Here is a 15809-nt window from a genome sequence, read left to right on the forward strand (position 1 = left end):
ATAAAAAGTAATAAATACAACAGGTGAGAATATTAAGTAACTTTTTGAAATATGTTTTATTGAGAAGAATTAAGCACCCATGCAGGGGGGAAAAATCCCTTAAGTGGACTGCTAAGTACAAGCTAAGTTCACTCTTGTGCAGAACTGAGAAGGGATTATCGTCATTTCCCTGTACTAGAAATGTAAATGCTTAACAATGCTTATTTCCCATGATCCTCAAATCAGAGTTTACGGTAGGTCAGGGCTATGTCCCATTAGAGATACAATGAGCAGATAAGATGACTTATCCAAAGTGGCACAGAAAGACCTTGGCTGGGAAGGAAATTGAATCAAAGGCCTTCTGGGCTTCATTCCAACAAATGTCCATGTTAAAGTTCCAGCTTTTGCAGGATGCTTAAACTGCAGGCACTAGGAAGACTATGGCTATTGCTTTAATTTGTTCTTTTGTATAGATTTTTAAAACTGAGAATATGTATACCTGATCTTAATATGATAGCTAAAGCAAGGAATAATGAATTATATTGCTATAGATAAAATGTTGCTCATAATCTGATTAGCCAATTCTGATGTGGTTTTGACCAGAACAGATATGAGCAAAATCTGCCAAAGGCGAGCAATGTGTATACAGTGTTTCCTCGCTTTTTGCGGGGGATGCGTTCTGAGACCGCCCGCGAAAGTTGAATTTCCGCGAAGTAGAGATGTGGAAGTAAATACTATTATTAATTTATTATTTATTAATCAGATTTGTATGCTGCCCCTCTCCGCAGATTCGCATACACTATTTTTGGCTATGAACAGTATCACAAACCTTCCCTTAACACTTTGAACCCCTAAATTGCAATTTTCCATTCCCTTAGCAACCAATCAGATTATTACTCACCATGTTTATTTATTAAAGTTTATTAAAAAGAATATTTATTAAAGGCAGACGAAAGTTTGGCGATGACATATGACATCATCGGGTGGGAAAAAACGTGATATAGGGAAAAAAGCCGCAAAGTATTTTTAAATTAATATTTTTGAAAAACCGTGGTATAGACTTTCCGTGAAGTTCGAAACCGCGAAAATCGAGGGAACACTGTATTACTGATTTCTTGGAATCATGAGAAATATACAGATTACTAAAAATTGATGTTTATAACCTTCAATCGGGTGAAAACAGTCAGACTTACTTTTTAGATTTCTCATCCCTTCGGATCTTGGCATCTGCTTTGGCGCTTTTTAGTTCTCTCTTGGCGTCTGCCAACTGATCCTTCTTGGCATCAATCTAGATCATGCAAACAGATAAATCATAATAGCTATGGGAAGGAATTACAATTGAAAAGCTGAAACATTTGGACAACTATTTTTGAAAGACTGTTTTCAGATTCCTTAACAGAATATCTAAACGAAAAGAAAACTCTCAAGAATCCATCTTATATCTCATGAATAATAAAGCCTAATATTTATTGTTTTATTTTTGAAATTTAAAGATATTTGGAAAAGAGCACAATAAATAGCTATTTATAGTAACCTAAAGTGGATAATTTTTTAATGGGCAGGAATGGTAATGGTGTTGTTTGCAATGAATCTAGATTTTATAATAGTGTGGAGGGAGAGGCAAAATTGCAATACAGTGAACCCTCGAGTTTCGCGTCCTCAAGCATCGCGAAAGGGCTATTTCGCGAGTTTTAAACCCGGAAGTAAACTCCACCATCTGCGCATGTGTGCGTAGATGGTGGAGTTCCCCAGCTGGGAAGCTGGGCGGCTTCCCTGGGTCTTTCTCCTCTTGCCCCGTAAGACCCCAGCGGCGGCGCGAGCAACGGCGTGGGCGGGCGGCACGCGCGGGGACACCCCAGCTCCGCTGCCCAGCTGGGGAGCGGAGCTGGGGTTTCCCCAAGCGCGCGCGCGTTGCTGGGGCCGCTCCCCAGCTGGGGAGCGGAGCCGGGGTTTCTCCAAGCGCGCGCGCGTTGCTGGGGCCGCTCCCCAGCTGGGGAGCGGATCTGGGGTTTCTCCAAGCGCGCGCGCGTTGCTGGGGCCGCTCCCCAGCTGGGGAGCGGATCTGGGGTTTCCCCAAGCGCACGCGCGTTGCTGGGGCCGCTTCCCAGCTGGGGAGCGGAGCCGGGGTTTCTCCAAGCGCGCGCGCGTTGCTGGGGCCGCTCCCCAGCTGGGAAGCGGCCCCAGCAACGCGCGCGCGCTTGGGGAAACCCCAGATCCGCTCCCCAGCTGGGGAGCGGCCCCAGCAACGCGCGCGCGCTTGGGGAAACCCCGGCTCCGCTCCCCAGCTGGGAAGCGGCCCCAGCAACGCGCGCGCGCTTGGGGAAACCCCAGATCCGCTCCCCAGCTGGGAAGCGGCCCCAGCAACTCGCGCGCGCTTGGGGAAACCCCAGATCCGCTCCCCAGCTGGGAAGCGGCCCCAGCAACGCGCGCGCGCTTGGGGAAACCCCGGCTCCGCTCCCCAGCTGGGAAGCGGCCCCAGCAACGCGCGCGCGCTTGGGGAAACCCCAGATTTTCTCCCCAGCTGGGAAGCGGCCCCAGCAACTCGCGCGCGCTTGGGGAAACCCCAGATCCGCTCCCCAGCTGGGGAGCAGCCCCAGCAACGCGCGCGCGCTCCCCAGCAACGCGCTGCGGGCGGCGGTGGAAGTAAAAACACCATCTGCACATGCGCAGATGGTGTTTTTACTTCCGCACCGCTACTTCGCGAAAAATCGATCATCGCTTGGGGTCCTGGAACGGAACCCTCGCGATGATCGAGGGTTCACTGTAGTCTGTATTTTTTTGGGGGGGGGGAGGTGCTTATAAAGATCCGCTACCACAGTCAACATAGATAGAAATGTTCTAAGTCTTATGATGCTTATTAAACTAGAGAATTGTTCTAATAGCTAAAGTGCCAAATTAGAAACCAGGAGACAGTAAGGTCTAGCCCTGCCTTATACATGAAAAGCGGCCGGGGCACTTTGGGACAGTTATTCTCTCTTTATTTAGCCCACAGTAACAGGCTCTGGCAACAAGTTGGTTGATCAATTTCTATCAAATAATGAATCAACACTCAAGTGATCTGAAAAAAAGCAGACACTGCACTTAAAAAAAAAAAGAATGTATCACCAAGATGTCCCAGTATACATTAAAACAGTTAAAATAGCAATTAAAATGATCAGGTAAATAATTAATAAAATAAACTCCATACAAAAATATGTGCTTTAAATGACTCTGTTAAAAAGCTAATATTAAATTCCTTAACTTTCATGCAGTGCATTCCAAAGAGCTGGAGCAGCAACTCTCCCCTTCCAAAAGGCTCAGTCTCAGGTCACTGCTAAACAAGCTCACAACTAGTGTATCTCTTGAAATGGTATCAATAAGCATGAGGGTATTATCTCAGATAACCTGGATCTAAGCCATTTCTGGTAACTATAATTTTGATCATGTTTGTCCAGAAACAGATTGATGGTGCAGCACATTATATCTTTCCAGATGTCAGCGTTAGGAGTTTGTCCAAAACAGTTAGGTTGGCAATACAGTATATAAACTGAGCTGTCTGATTTGCTGAGATGTTGCAGACTGCCACAAGAGGGAGCTAGAGTTCATAGCTTCTTTCTTTCAGTCACTCTTTTTTCTCTTTGTCTGGATACTGACTGTTAATGGCTACTCACTGCTATGTTTGCTCTGCATTTTCTCGGCAATATCTCTGTATTGATTACAGTGTTCCCTCGATTTTTGCGAGGGATGCGTTCCAAGACCGCCCGCGAAGTAGAGATGCGGAAGTAAATACACCATTTTTGGCTATGGACAGTATCACAAGCCTTCCCTTAACACTTTAAACCCCTAAATTACCATTTCCCATTCCCTTAACAACCATTTACTCACCATTATTACTGGTACTCACCATTGAATAAGACACTTAGTGATCCTGATATTTATAAACATAATTATTTATTAACAATAATTATTTTTTTCTTATTTATTTGCAAAAATTATTAGTTTGGCGATGATGTATGATGTCATTGGGTGGGAAAAACCGTGGTATAGAAAAAAACCCCGCAAAGTATTTTTTAATTAATATTTTTTGAAAAACCGTGGTATAGGCTATTTGCAAAGTTCGAACCGCGAAAATCGAGGGAACACTGTATAGCTAAAATGTGTTTAGGCTTGGTATCTTTGCTTACTGATTATGACAAAGACAACTGGTAAGAAAAACTATGTATTTGTTAATATTTGGATTGTTATTCTGATTATTTGATTATTTTTGATTATTCTGATTATGATTTTAGACTGTTTATAGGAACATGTTATTTCTCAAAGTAAACTTCAATTCAAGTTAGTATATCGGTGTGTGGCTGAGTAGTTATTCATAACTAATCACAATCTAAATGTTTTTGTGTATGCACAACCTTGATAAACAAGGATTACTTTGCTCATACATTAACAATCAGTATAACAATAACAGTATTCTTCCCAAGACAGCCTGAATCCAACACAATGGTAACCCACATGGAACACATTATTCACTACTAGCACCCCCACCAGAGTTTTAAAATCATCATTACCCAGATAAGGACATAGTTAGTATATCAATCAAATCTAAAAGGTACCAGTGGCCATTGCCTTAATCTGGGAAAGTAGATCTGCATCCAGAGGCACCATGAACTGTCCTCCTTCCAGGCAGACCAAGCAAATACCCTAGGAGTATGGCCCCTCACAATAAGCATTTCCTTCTTGTTTTAATCAAATAAGAGAAGAGAACAAAGTTCTACAGATTCCACACTTCATTTAAGGCACTTATATACTTTTTAGAATTAAAAAACTTTGGAGGCCACCAAAATCTAATGTCATCATACAGAATAAATAATTCTGATTGTAGCTACTCTGAAAAATGGCTCTTTAGTTTTTGCTTAAATAGTAGAAAAGAGATACAGTAGTCCCTCGCTATATCGCGCTTCACCTGCTGCGGCTTCACTTCATCGCGGGTTTTGAAGTCAGCTTCATTTGAATGATTTTACCACACAAACAAGCGCTAGAATCCCCCAGCGGGACTCCCAAATGATGAGCGGGGCGGGGACTGAGCTCCGGCAGAGGCCCGTCCCCTCGTTCAATCCCCCTCGCCAGTGCCGAAAGGAAAAAAAAAGAAAGGAATGCGACGCGGCGGGGATTTCTAGACTGGGCTCGAGGGCGGAAGAGGAAGTGCTCAAGGGCGGAAGAGAGAGAGAGAAAAAAAGAAACAGACGGGGCAGCTCACCAGGGACTTTACAGCCGGGGCAAGGCAAAAAACACAACATTTGGCCGAACTGCTGCAAAGAACAGAGTAAGTAGTAGTGGGGGGGAAAGGTTAGCCGGCCGTTGCTCGCCTCCAGGCATCCGGAGCTGGTGGGAAGGAGGATAAATTCCCCATCGCGGATTTCACCTATCGCGGCAAGGTCTGGAACGTAACTCCCGCGATAGGTGAGGGATTACTGTAATCCTCCAGAGAAGCACTGTTACACTATCAAACAGCTGTTACCATTTTCTACTTCAAAATATTTTTTCTTAAAATGTCATCTTATTAGTATCAAGTTTTGCCTCTTGGAGCTACAGAACAAAAACTGCTCCATTTGTTACATGATAACTGAAATCTGAGTCCTACACCACAAACTCTCCTGAGGGTGGTGATTTCTTTGTTAGATGGTATATAAAGATGTCACAAAGGCATGATCAGTTAATTAGTGAAAACTGTAACATTTATAATTATATATAATAATGGCACACACACCCCTAAATAATTAACTGCCTTTTCCTAAGTCAGAATGCCTTTTACATCTAAAAAAACAATGTCCTGAGAACCAAATGCATTTTCTCTATACAGTGATCCCCCGGGTATTGCGTTCCCGATCATTGCGAAACGGCTATATGGCGATTTTTGAACCCGGAAGTAAAAACACCATCTGCGCATGCGCGCCCTTTTTTCTATGGGCACGCACGCATGCGTAGATGGCGCCGGGCAGATCAGCTGCTGGGCGGCTTCCCTGGGTCTTCCCCCTCTTGCTGGCGGGAGGGCGAGCGGCGGGCATCAGCGAGGAGTTTCCCCACCGCCCACGCAAACTCCTCGCTGCCGCTCGCCCGCCCTTCGCCCGCCCACGCCGTTCATTCTCGCCGCTTCCCAGCTGAGTCCTGAAGCGAATTGGCTTCAGGACTCAGCTGGGAAGCGGCGCGAGCGAGCGGCGCGAGTGAACGGCTTGTCCGCCGCCTGCCTGCCCGCGCGCCCGCCGCTCACCCATGCCGTTCGCTCCCCCTCTTGCTGGCGGGAGGGCGAGAAGCCCTCCCAGCACCCGCTCGCCCGCTCGCCGTTTGCCCGCCCTTTGCCCGGCCACCCGCCCTTCGCTCGCTGCTCGCTCGGCCACCCGGGTTCGGGGGGGTGCTGGCAAGCCCTCCATGCCGGCGGCGACGTTTTAAAACAGCCGCGCGGCTTCCCAACTGAGTCCCGAAGACAAACGCGGAAGTTCGCCTTTGACGTTTGTCTTTGGGACTCAGTTGGGAAGCCGTGCGGCTGTTTTAAAACGTCGCCGCCGGCATGGGGGGCTTCCTAGCAGCCCCCCAAACCCGGGTTGGGGGTCCGGGGGGTGCTGGCAAGCTCCCCATGCCGGCGGCGACGTTTTAAAACAGCCGCGCGGCTTCCCAACTGAGTCCCGAAGACAAACGTCAAAGGCGAACTTCCGCGTTTGTCTTCAGGACTCAGTTGGGAAGCCGCGCGGCTGTTTTAAAACGTCGCCGCCGGCATGGGGGGCTTGCCAGCACCCCCCGGACCCCCAACCCGGGTTTGGGGGGCTGCTAGGAAGCCCCCCATGCTGGTGGCGACGTTTTAAAACAGCTTCCCAGCTGAGTCCCCTTCCCAGGAACCCCAATCTTCGGCTCCTCGCTAGCGCTGCGGAAGTAAAAACACCATCTGCGCATGCGCAGATGGTGTTTTTACTTCCGCAGCGCTACTTCGCAAAAAACCGATCATTGCGGGGGGGTCCTGGAACGGAACCCTCGCAATGATCGGGGGATCACTGTATTGCTGTTGCTGTTATAAATCAACTCAATGCTCAATGAATGTCTCATGCTAGTTCAATATAGATTGGTAGACTTTTATTTACTTTTTAAAAAACATTCCTAGTCTAGACCTGAAAGTGACTGGCTCAAAGTCATCAAGGCTGCCTTCCATGCCTGAGAGGACTGAGTCTTCCTGCTTCTAATTCAGCACCTTAACCATTACACATATTCTTTATGTATACCTCATTTAGTTTGCTTTTACTAGTATCTCTTATTACTGTTTTTCAGAGTTAAAATTTACAGACACAGATCTTAGAATAGCTGGATATGATGATCTTACACACAAATAAGGTATTTCTGTAACAAAACCAAATAGGTGAGTCTGTAAAAACAAACGCAAGCAATTTGTGGAGTACAGTGGTACCTCATGATACAAACCCCTCATCTTACGAACAACCCGAGATACGAACCCGGGGTTCAGAAATTTTTTGCCTCTTCTTACGAACTTTTTCCTTCTTACAAACCCACCGCCGCCTGGCTGTCGCTTTTTGAAACAGCCGGGGGGCTTCCCAGCGTCCTCCTGAACCCGAACGCCAAACCCGAACTTCCGGGTTTGGCGTTCGGGAGGCGGCCGAGAAGCCCCCCGGCTGTTTCAAAAGACGACAGCCGGGCGGAGGGGCTTCTCGGCGGCCTCCTGAACGCCGAACCCAGAAGTTCGGGTTTGGCGTTCGGGTTCAGGAGGACGCTGAAAAGCCCCCTGGCTGTTTCAAAAGGTGACAGCCGGGCGGTGGCGTTTTTTTTGCGGGCTTTTTCCCCCCCGTTGCACGGATTAATTTATCTTACATTGTTTCCTATGGGAAACAATGTTTCGTCTTACGAACCTCCCCCGGGAACCAATTAGGTTCGTAAGACGAGGTATTACTGTACTTTGAAAAGTATGACAAGAAAGAAAGTTAATACAAGTTAATTAACCTTAGTATATATTTTAACTAACTTTTAAGTAGCAGTCAAATTACCTTGGTTTGCAAATTCAACATGGATTTTTCAAAGGTTTTTGGAGGTGCCCTCTGGTGGTTGCAAAGAATAGCAACAGCTCTGTTGGCACGATTGTAAGACAGTATCTTTGCTGGGACGTTATCATCCCCTGGAAGAATAAAAAGAAACACATTTCTTTCCATATAGCAAGGTGAACATTAGAATAGAATAGATTGGAACAGAACAGAACTGGAAGAGACCTTGGAGATCTTCTAATCCAAACCTCTGGTTAGGCAGGAGACTCTACACCACTTCAGACATTTATGAAAAGCTAACTTCCAACAACTGAAAAAGAATGTCATTGAATCTTGAGCATATATGGACACAGTTGTAGTGTGTATTGCCATTAACATAAGAAAGATGAGACATTTCAAAGATAGTTACCGGTTGTGAGTTCCTTCAGTTGTTGCTGTAGTGTAATAGAGGCATTATATGTTCGGAATACCTTAGCTGTCAGCCCTTCCATAAGATCTTGAAGATGCTTATTTAAAATGCTAGTCTGGAAGATGGGAAGGGAAAAGAGAAAAAAAATTATACAGTATACCAATTGAACAAATGATAAAGAATATAAACAAATATAACTGGGAAGTGCAAATCGTAGAAACAGTAACTGTATTCGAAACAAGAGCAACTATAAAGTTAAGGCATTTTGTATGTTTACTTCATATGATCCAGATATTTTTAACAATTTATTCTTATTCAATGTGGCCTAAAACCATTTTAATTAATGGGAGTTGTAGACCTAAAAGTAGATGATGACTTCTCTACTTTTTCTTCATTTCTACTCAGTTGGATAATTGCTGGTATCTGTGTGATATTAACATGATGGCTATTAAACCTAAAAGGTTGGTGGAAATGAATGAAATACGTGGCAGCATATTTCCTTAAATTTTAAAGGAAAGATAAATAACCAAAGTTTTCTATAATTCTTAATCATCTATCTTATTTAAATACATTATAAAACAGTTAAAAGGATATAAATACTATAGTTTTCACTTTTGGAAAAATCGTTAAAGGTGTTAATTAAGACAAAGTAATTTCTCTAGAGAAAACACCAAGGTCTCACATTTCAGCCTAGAGGTAAAAATATTCTATTATAAAGTACAGGTAATTTAGAAGAGAATGTCTATCTATTCTATTACGTAAGGGGCATGCATAAGCACACCATAGTGCCTACTGTCCCTGTCCTATTGTCCTATTTTCTTCTTTTAGCATTGCTTTCTACTTATGTTATTTATTTTATTATTTAGATTTGTATGCCGCCCCTCTCCGCAGTATGCTCATACAAACTACAATCCTATACTTGCTCAATAAACAAACAAATGCACAAATAAATACCATAGATCCAATGATAGATATACCTTCATTTGCCAATGTTTTGTCAAATCAAAACTTGGCTGCTAACAATATACTCCTAATGTTTTCTAGGACAGCTCTGCATCTTTTACTAAATGCAAAATTACATCTTTAAATGTTTTTTTTAACCCATCATTTTTTATAAATAATTTAAAGTTGTGATCATATTTATTACTCCTTCCTACTCCCATTTTCCTCACAACTACAATCCTTTGGAGTGAAGTTGAGCTGAAAGAGGGTGATTGGCCCAAAGTCATTCAGCTGGCTTCCACCCCTAGAATTCATAGTCTCCTGGCTTCTAGCATGGTGCCTTAACTACTGGATCAAACTGGCTCTCTTATTCCAAGACATACCTGAACAACCAATGGGTATTAATTTCACAGAAGAAAGTTTAAGAAACATCATTCCAAGCATACAGTAGTTCATACAGCTTTCAAGTGTATGAAAAGAGAATACTGTACTCACATTAAGCCTATCAAATAAATCATCTTCTGGCTGCTTATTTTCCATGAATAACTGAAGATTCTTAAATACCTGAAAATTAATTACAAAGGACAGAAATGTGAAGCAAACAAACTGGAGACTCTGCTGGCACATTACTTTCCTCACTATATTACCTGACACCACATTGATATGGGTGCTGGACACAAAGCGTGAATGACACGCTTTGAATGACATGGATTGTTTGGCTTTGGCTGCTAGTGCAAACTCAGGTACTGTGGTTTATAAACCAGGTTTTATGACCTAATGGGTATAACCAACCAGGCTATGCAAACCATAACCAGATATGTGACATCAGATTTTTACTTGAAATCCTTTATCTGCAGTGTGCTAGTTATGTTTGTAGTATGTAATAAAAATCATCCGACTATTATTTCACTGTTAAATTTCCCAGAGGCAGAACAGAATTCTAAAGGTGAATCAATGTGAATCAATTAGAGTCCATTTTATAACAAAAAATGTTTTTATTTGGTAATAAAATAAATAGGGGATAAACAGAGGGAATGTAAGCATTCTAAAATTAAAAATACTAAATGTAAGAATATTGACAAATGCCAGTGATTATGACTTCAAAACAATTATTATTCATGCTCAAAAGAAAAAAATGTGATTTTTATTATCAGCAGTTGCTGGAGACAAAGTACAGCAAGGTGGTTCTGCCTCTGTGACTTTGAGGATTTCCAAAAACACAAAGCTATAGCACATATATGCATGCTGAATTTGATGAAACATTGACCAAATCAAGCAGAATGATTACCTGAAGAACAACCAAAAAACAAGGGAAATTTAAAAGATAAACTACTATTTGTGGATTTTTTTTCGTAGAGTCCCTTACCCTTTTCTCGACAGGTACTTTGTTATAGTATCTTATGGAGTCTTTTCCAAGGAAATCAAATTCTACTACATATTCCTGACCATCTAATTCTGGATGCAAATTAATGTGTTCCACACGGAGGGAGCAACAGCCCACTGTATCAGCAGTCTCCCCTTCTTCTTTCTCATTGCCAGCTCTCAGAGCAAGCTACAAATATTGAATAGTGGGAGAGAAAAAATAAAGGTCAGTTTAAACAGATGAAAACATTTTAATTATGTAATGGATAGCAGGAGGTTATGGCACTAAGCTAAGAAACTATTCATTTGAAATTCCACAACAAAATTTGAGGTATCTACTAATTCACTAGAAGAATTACACTAATTTAAAAGTTATGCATATTTAGACTACTTGGCTCCACGGGAATATGTACTTAACATAAACTGACATGGAAACATGTAAATAAGAGAAGCACAACATGGGGTTACTATCAGAGATGCATCTACTGTTTTCCATTCTTTAATACCAGAGCTGTTATTGCAGAATATCCTATACACCTCACCCCTTGCAAAACGAAAAGCCAAATTATTTGTGCAGGTACATTCTAGGAAAGTAGGCAGAGTTTTATCTGAACGGTCAATTTGTTAGATGAGGTTGCATATCCCCAGCTTTACAAGATAATATTCTTGTCCATTTAAATTCCTTCCTGTCATTCTTCAAGGATTTCTCTAGTATCCGTTATACCTAATGCATACCTAAGTTGTATTCAGTAGTTCTATTTACACCAAAAAAAAAGAATCTGTAAAATTTAAAATCTCACTTTATCAATGAAGTACAATGCCACAGCCCTTTGCCGCACTTTCATTTCTTTGGATTTCCAGTCTTCTCGATATTGATTTCGAATCCTATCTACACATTTCTTCAATCTCCGAGCTGTCTCGTATTTCTGCCAGTCTTTCTCACCCTGCCAAGAAAATCACAAGAAACAACGTGATGGGTTGCTCAGGTAGCAGGGCTCTTATTTGAAGAGGGGATATAATTTTTCATTTAATCAGATATGATCTAACTTTGGATTGACACTTCTAATTTAAAATATAATAATTTATCTATTTTTTTTAAAAAATTAAAAAGTCTGGTTTGGATCTTCAGATGTGCAATATATCTTTCCCATAAAGCATATTTGTCATGACACAAATAGTCTAGACACAAAAGGTACCTTGATTCTAGAGCTGGGATTCAACATGATGTACTTAATAGATCCCTGAATATTCTCAGTCCATGATACCAGCCAGGTTACTTTGTTATCATGCCGAATCTCTTTCCATTTACGGCCAGGGGGAGGGGGAGGGACTTTAGAATCCCTAGGCAGGAAAAACACAAAGATTTTTCAAAACAGGAAAATTCATAAGGAAGCCATAGAATATCAGCAAGCAAATGAATTATTCAGCAAGATTCAGGCAATGAACGGTGGCATCATAATAACTACTACAGTATGATACACTATTTATGACATTTAATTTATTTATGTCCTGCTTTTATTATTTTTACCAGTAACCCAAGCCAGCAAACATACCTAATGCTCCCTCCTCCTATTTCCCCCACAACCAACACTGTGAGGTGGCTGGGCTGACACTAGCTGGCTTTAATGTCTAAAGGGGCATTAAAGCTCAGTCTCTTGGTTTCTAGCCTGATGCCTTAACCATTAGATCAGACTGGCTTATTATTATGGGTAATCACACAGTTAGCATTTTTATCTACCTACAGAGTCCTTCTTAATGACCTAGGATGGGCAGATGTTGTTATCTGAGTATTAATATTATGAGTGCTTCATTCAATTTCTTGGGTCACCACTCAAAACTCTAGATGAATAACAGCCAGTATTCGTAGACTTTAATGCCTATGAATCAGACAAGCTTGAATATGTGAATCTCAATGTTATGCATTCATGAATAGATTTTATAAATGAGAATTTATTCTGAACAAAACTGACAGGCTAATTGGCACTGATGTGGTCAATTTGTTTTTGCTTTCGTGTGACATGTGGATTTATTTCTCCACAATTAGTCTAACTACTGTAGCTTATCTTACTCCATAGGAATTCATTTTCTCCAAGGCAGCACAGAAGCCAATCAAAAAGGATAAAGAGAGATCACTCTATCCTTCTTTGCTTGATTGCCATTATTTGCCTCATTAAGATTGAATTGTAAATTTAAAAAACCCTCAGATGGTAAATAGTGCATTACACTGTGAAGACCGTAAGTCAAATGATGTTGAAGTCAGGTTCGTAATGACTTTGTCCTGTTACCCCTCATTTTGCTCCATGCCCAATGCTACCCATTCCTAACAATAAATCCTTTAAATTGGTTAAATTACGGATAAAATGCTGCTCCTCAGACATAAACCTACCAATGATTGTTTAAAGTATTTTTGCAATGTAGCCAAGCTGTTCTTCAGCCTTAGACTACATTAGGTCTTGAAACAAAGAGTTTCCAGCAGATCAAACCATCAGTATCTTGAGTGTGAAAAAAAATCCCATTTTTATGCTAAGACAGAAACTTTATTTGGGCTTATTTTAGGCTACATGACCTTTGTCTATCCCGGAAAAATGACTGGCTCTCACATTCCCAATATTTATGAAGAAAGCAAAACTCTGCCTCTTTTGAGGTATTATACTAACTTGGTTTGCATTTTAGTGCTTATTTTAATTGTATTGATTTTGTTATTTTTTAATATTTTATAAGTTGTAAATATAGCAGCAGAAAGGCAGTTTATAACATAAGCACATAATAATGCTTATGTGTCCAAATATAAGCTGATCTAAATTTTCTATTACAAAAAAGATGTAAATATAACCACTTACAGTTTCCATTTATAAATTACAAAGCTGACCTGAGTATGTGTTACTTTAACACTTCACGCTATATTAAAGAAAAAAGTATTCTTACATACTAATGACATGACATTATTTTGTGTATTTTGAACAATTGGCATTATCTGATCAAATGCACCAGTTTTCCTCTTCTAGGAGGTTATAGATAGAACAAATTTGTAAGAGATGCTATTTGAGTAAAAAGCTTGTATTTAGCTGCTGTTCTCTCTAATCAGAACCTATTCCTAGAAATATGCAGTCTCCCTCCCATCCTCACTTGCTACAATTGATGATGATGTCTTCAGGCCTTATTCGTCGCTTCAGCATGCCCATTTTGGGGTGGTTACCACGTCCTCTAAAGAGACCTGGAGGCTCAATCTTAAAGTTGGCAATTCTTTCCTTATGGTTATCCATGACGCAAAAACCATATTCTTTTAATAACCGCTCATTCTCTTCTTTAATTCTCTAGAAGAACACATGCACACAAAGATTTAAAAAAATTATAACACATCCAAAATTGTTATATCAATTATTCAGAGCAAATAAATCAGCTGTTGTTTAGTAGATTCCTAGGCACAGGACTCTTGGTCCATGTGTAGTACAAGAATGCCATTTGGTTTATACATCATAGAAAGGGCTTGAAAGCTGATCAGCAAGATCATATGAATGCTTTATAACCATAATATGTACACTTACCTCAGGAAATTGCATACAGATCTACTAATAAGTGAATCGTATTTAGTTCAGGGGGTTTATTCAGATAAATAGCTCATTGTGTGCCCTCATATACTAATCTAGGGCTAAACCTGAATGAACATAAATTTAACATCATGGAAGATAAATTTTCGTTTCTCTCTACAGAAAGTTTCTCTCTACAGAAGGTTTCCTTGTTTCAGGTTAAAAACAAGAAGTGTTCTGTATAGTGTATTACAGGTGGTTTTGAAAAAATGTTCAAACTACAAATGTTCTTTACAGAACCCATATCCCATATCTTTATCCTTGACCCTCCTTAGCATCCCTTTTATTCCCAACAAGATATGATTCAATCATCAATCCACAAGATTTTATCCTTTTATATAATAATTATAATAATAATCAAAATAATAATAATCAAAATAATCACAATAATTTATTAGATTCGTATGCCGCCCCTCTCCGAGAACTCTATATATAATACAGAACCAGATGTTTCAGATAGTTTTTTAAAATCAAATAATGGGTGTTACGGCAGTTTAGACAGATATATTTTCCCTTTGTATTCCACTTTGCCAAATCTCTTTCTTTCTGTGATCATGTAGAAAGAGAATGAAAGGATTTTGCTTCTACTTTTAAAAGTATAAGTTTATGTAATACCTATCTTGCAACCATAATTCTGGACAGCAAATACTGGATAAAAATGAACAGGAGAAACAAGATAAATTCTAAAAAACATCAAAATACAATGACTACATGGATCATCTCCGTGAATACATGGAGACTTTTCTTTGGCTCTACTCATTGAACAAGCTGGACACAAGACAGCTAAGATGGTCCGTGACATCAGCCTAATATTGATCTTTGATGCTGATTTTGGAGGAATTCAATGAAATCTGGATGCAAAGCAATGATCTAGCCAATGATTCCATTGCTGAGACCTTCCCTGAGATCAAGAGGAAGATCCAACAGTTCAAGGATCTGTGCAAGCAACACTGGTAGAATACTGCTGGCCAGAATATTGCCTTCCATCTGGGGAGGTCAGAATATTGCCTTCCATCCAGGGAGGGGGCCAGGAAGAACAGACCCTGGTGGATCTCTTGACATCCGTCACCTCTCTCCATTTAAGCAGCAGACTACTGTGTGAATTTCTGAACACCGTAAAGAGAAATTAACTTTGTCAAAACTTATCTGATTATTCTAAATAATATAGAAGTTATTTCATCTCAGAACAAGGTGGAAGAATTAGTTCTTGACCCACAAAATGTACATGTGGTATCCTTTATATTAACTTCTTTACCTGAAGAAGAGCCATTTCCATTTTACTTATAATGGAAATAAAGACACTTGTAAAATCTGATATACTGAGAACATGCAATGTAGCTGGAGAGCATTCCAATTATGACTTCTATTTTTACAGCCTACTCCTAAGTAAAGGTCCTTTACTTGTCCTTTAAATATTCCTAACATAAAGATTTTTTACAAAAAGAGCCAGGCTGGCACAGCAGGTAGAGTGCTGTACTGCAGGCCACTGAAGCTGTCTGTAGATCTGTATGTCAGCGG

General features: G+C 40.9%; 1 protein-coding gene across 2 annotated transcripts in view; it reads right to left on the reverse strand.

Moving 5' to 3' along the window:
• TOP1 (DNA topoisomerase I) overlaps positions 1–15809 on the reverse strand; it is a 64175-nt gene that overhangs the window by 2982 nt on the left and 45384 nt on the right. For both annotated transcript variants that reach the window (XM_070744749.1, XM_070744748.1), the window contains exons 12-19: positions 13831–14018; positions 11901–12045; positions 11505–11648; positions 10709–10894; positions 9838–9906; positions 8401–8515; positions 7998–8125; positions 1173–1267 (exon numbers count right to left, since the gene is read on the reverse strand). In XM_070744749.1, coding sequence (XP_070600850.1) covers positions 1173–1267; positions 7998–8125; positions 8401–8515; positions 9838–9906; positions 10709–10894; positions 11505–11648; positions 11901–12045; positions 13831–14018 — 1070 coding nt within the window. The remainder of the gene's footprint in view (positions 1–1172; positions 1268–7997; positions 8126–8400; positions 8516–9837; positions 9907–10708; positions 10895–11504; positions 11649–11900; positions 12046–13830; positions 14019–15809) is intronic.

The sequence above is a fragment of the Erythrolamprus reginae genome, chromosome 3 (genome assembly GCF_031021105.1).
Source record: "Erythrolamprus reginae isolate rEryReg1 chromosome 3, rEryReg1.hap1, whole genome shotgun sequence".
In the NCBI taxonomy this organism is placed as follows: domain Eukaryota; kingdom Metazoa; phylum Chordata; class Lepidosauria; order Squamata; family Dipsadidae; genus Erythrolamprus; species Erythrolamprus reginae.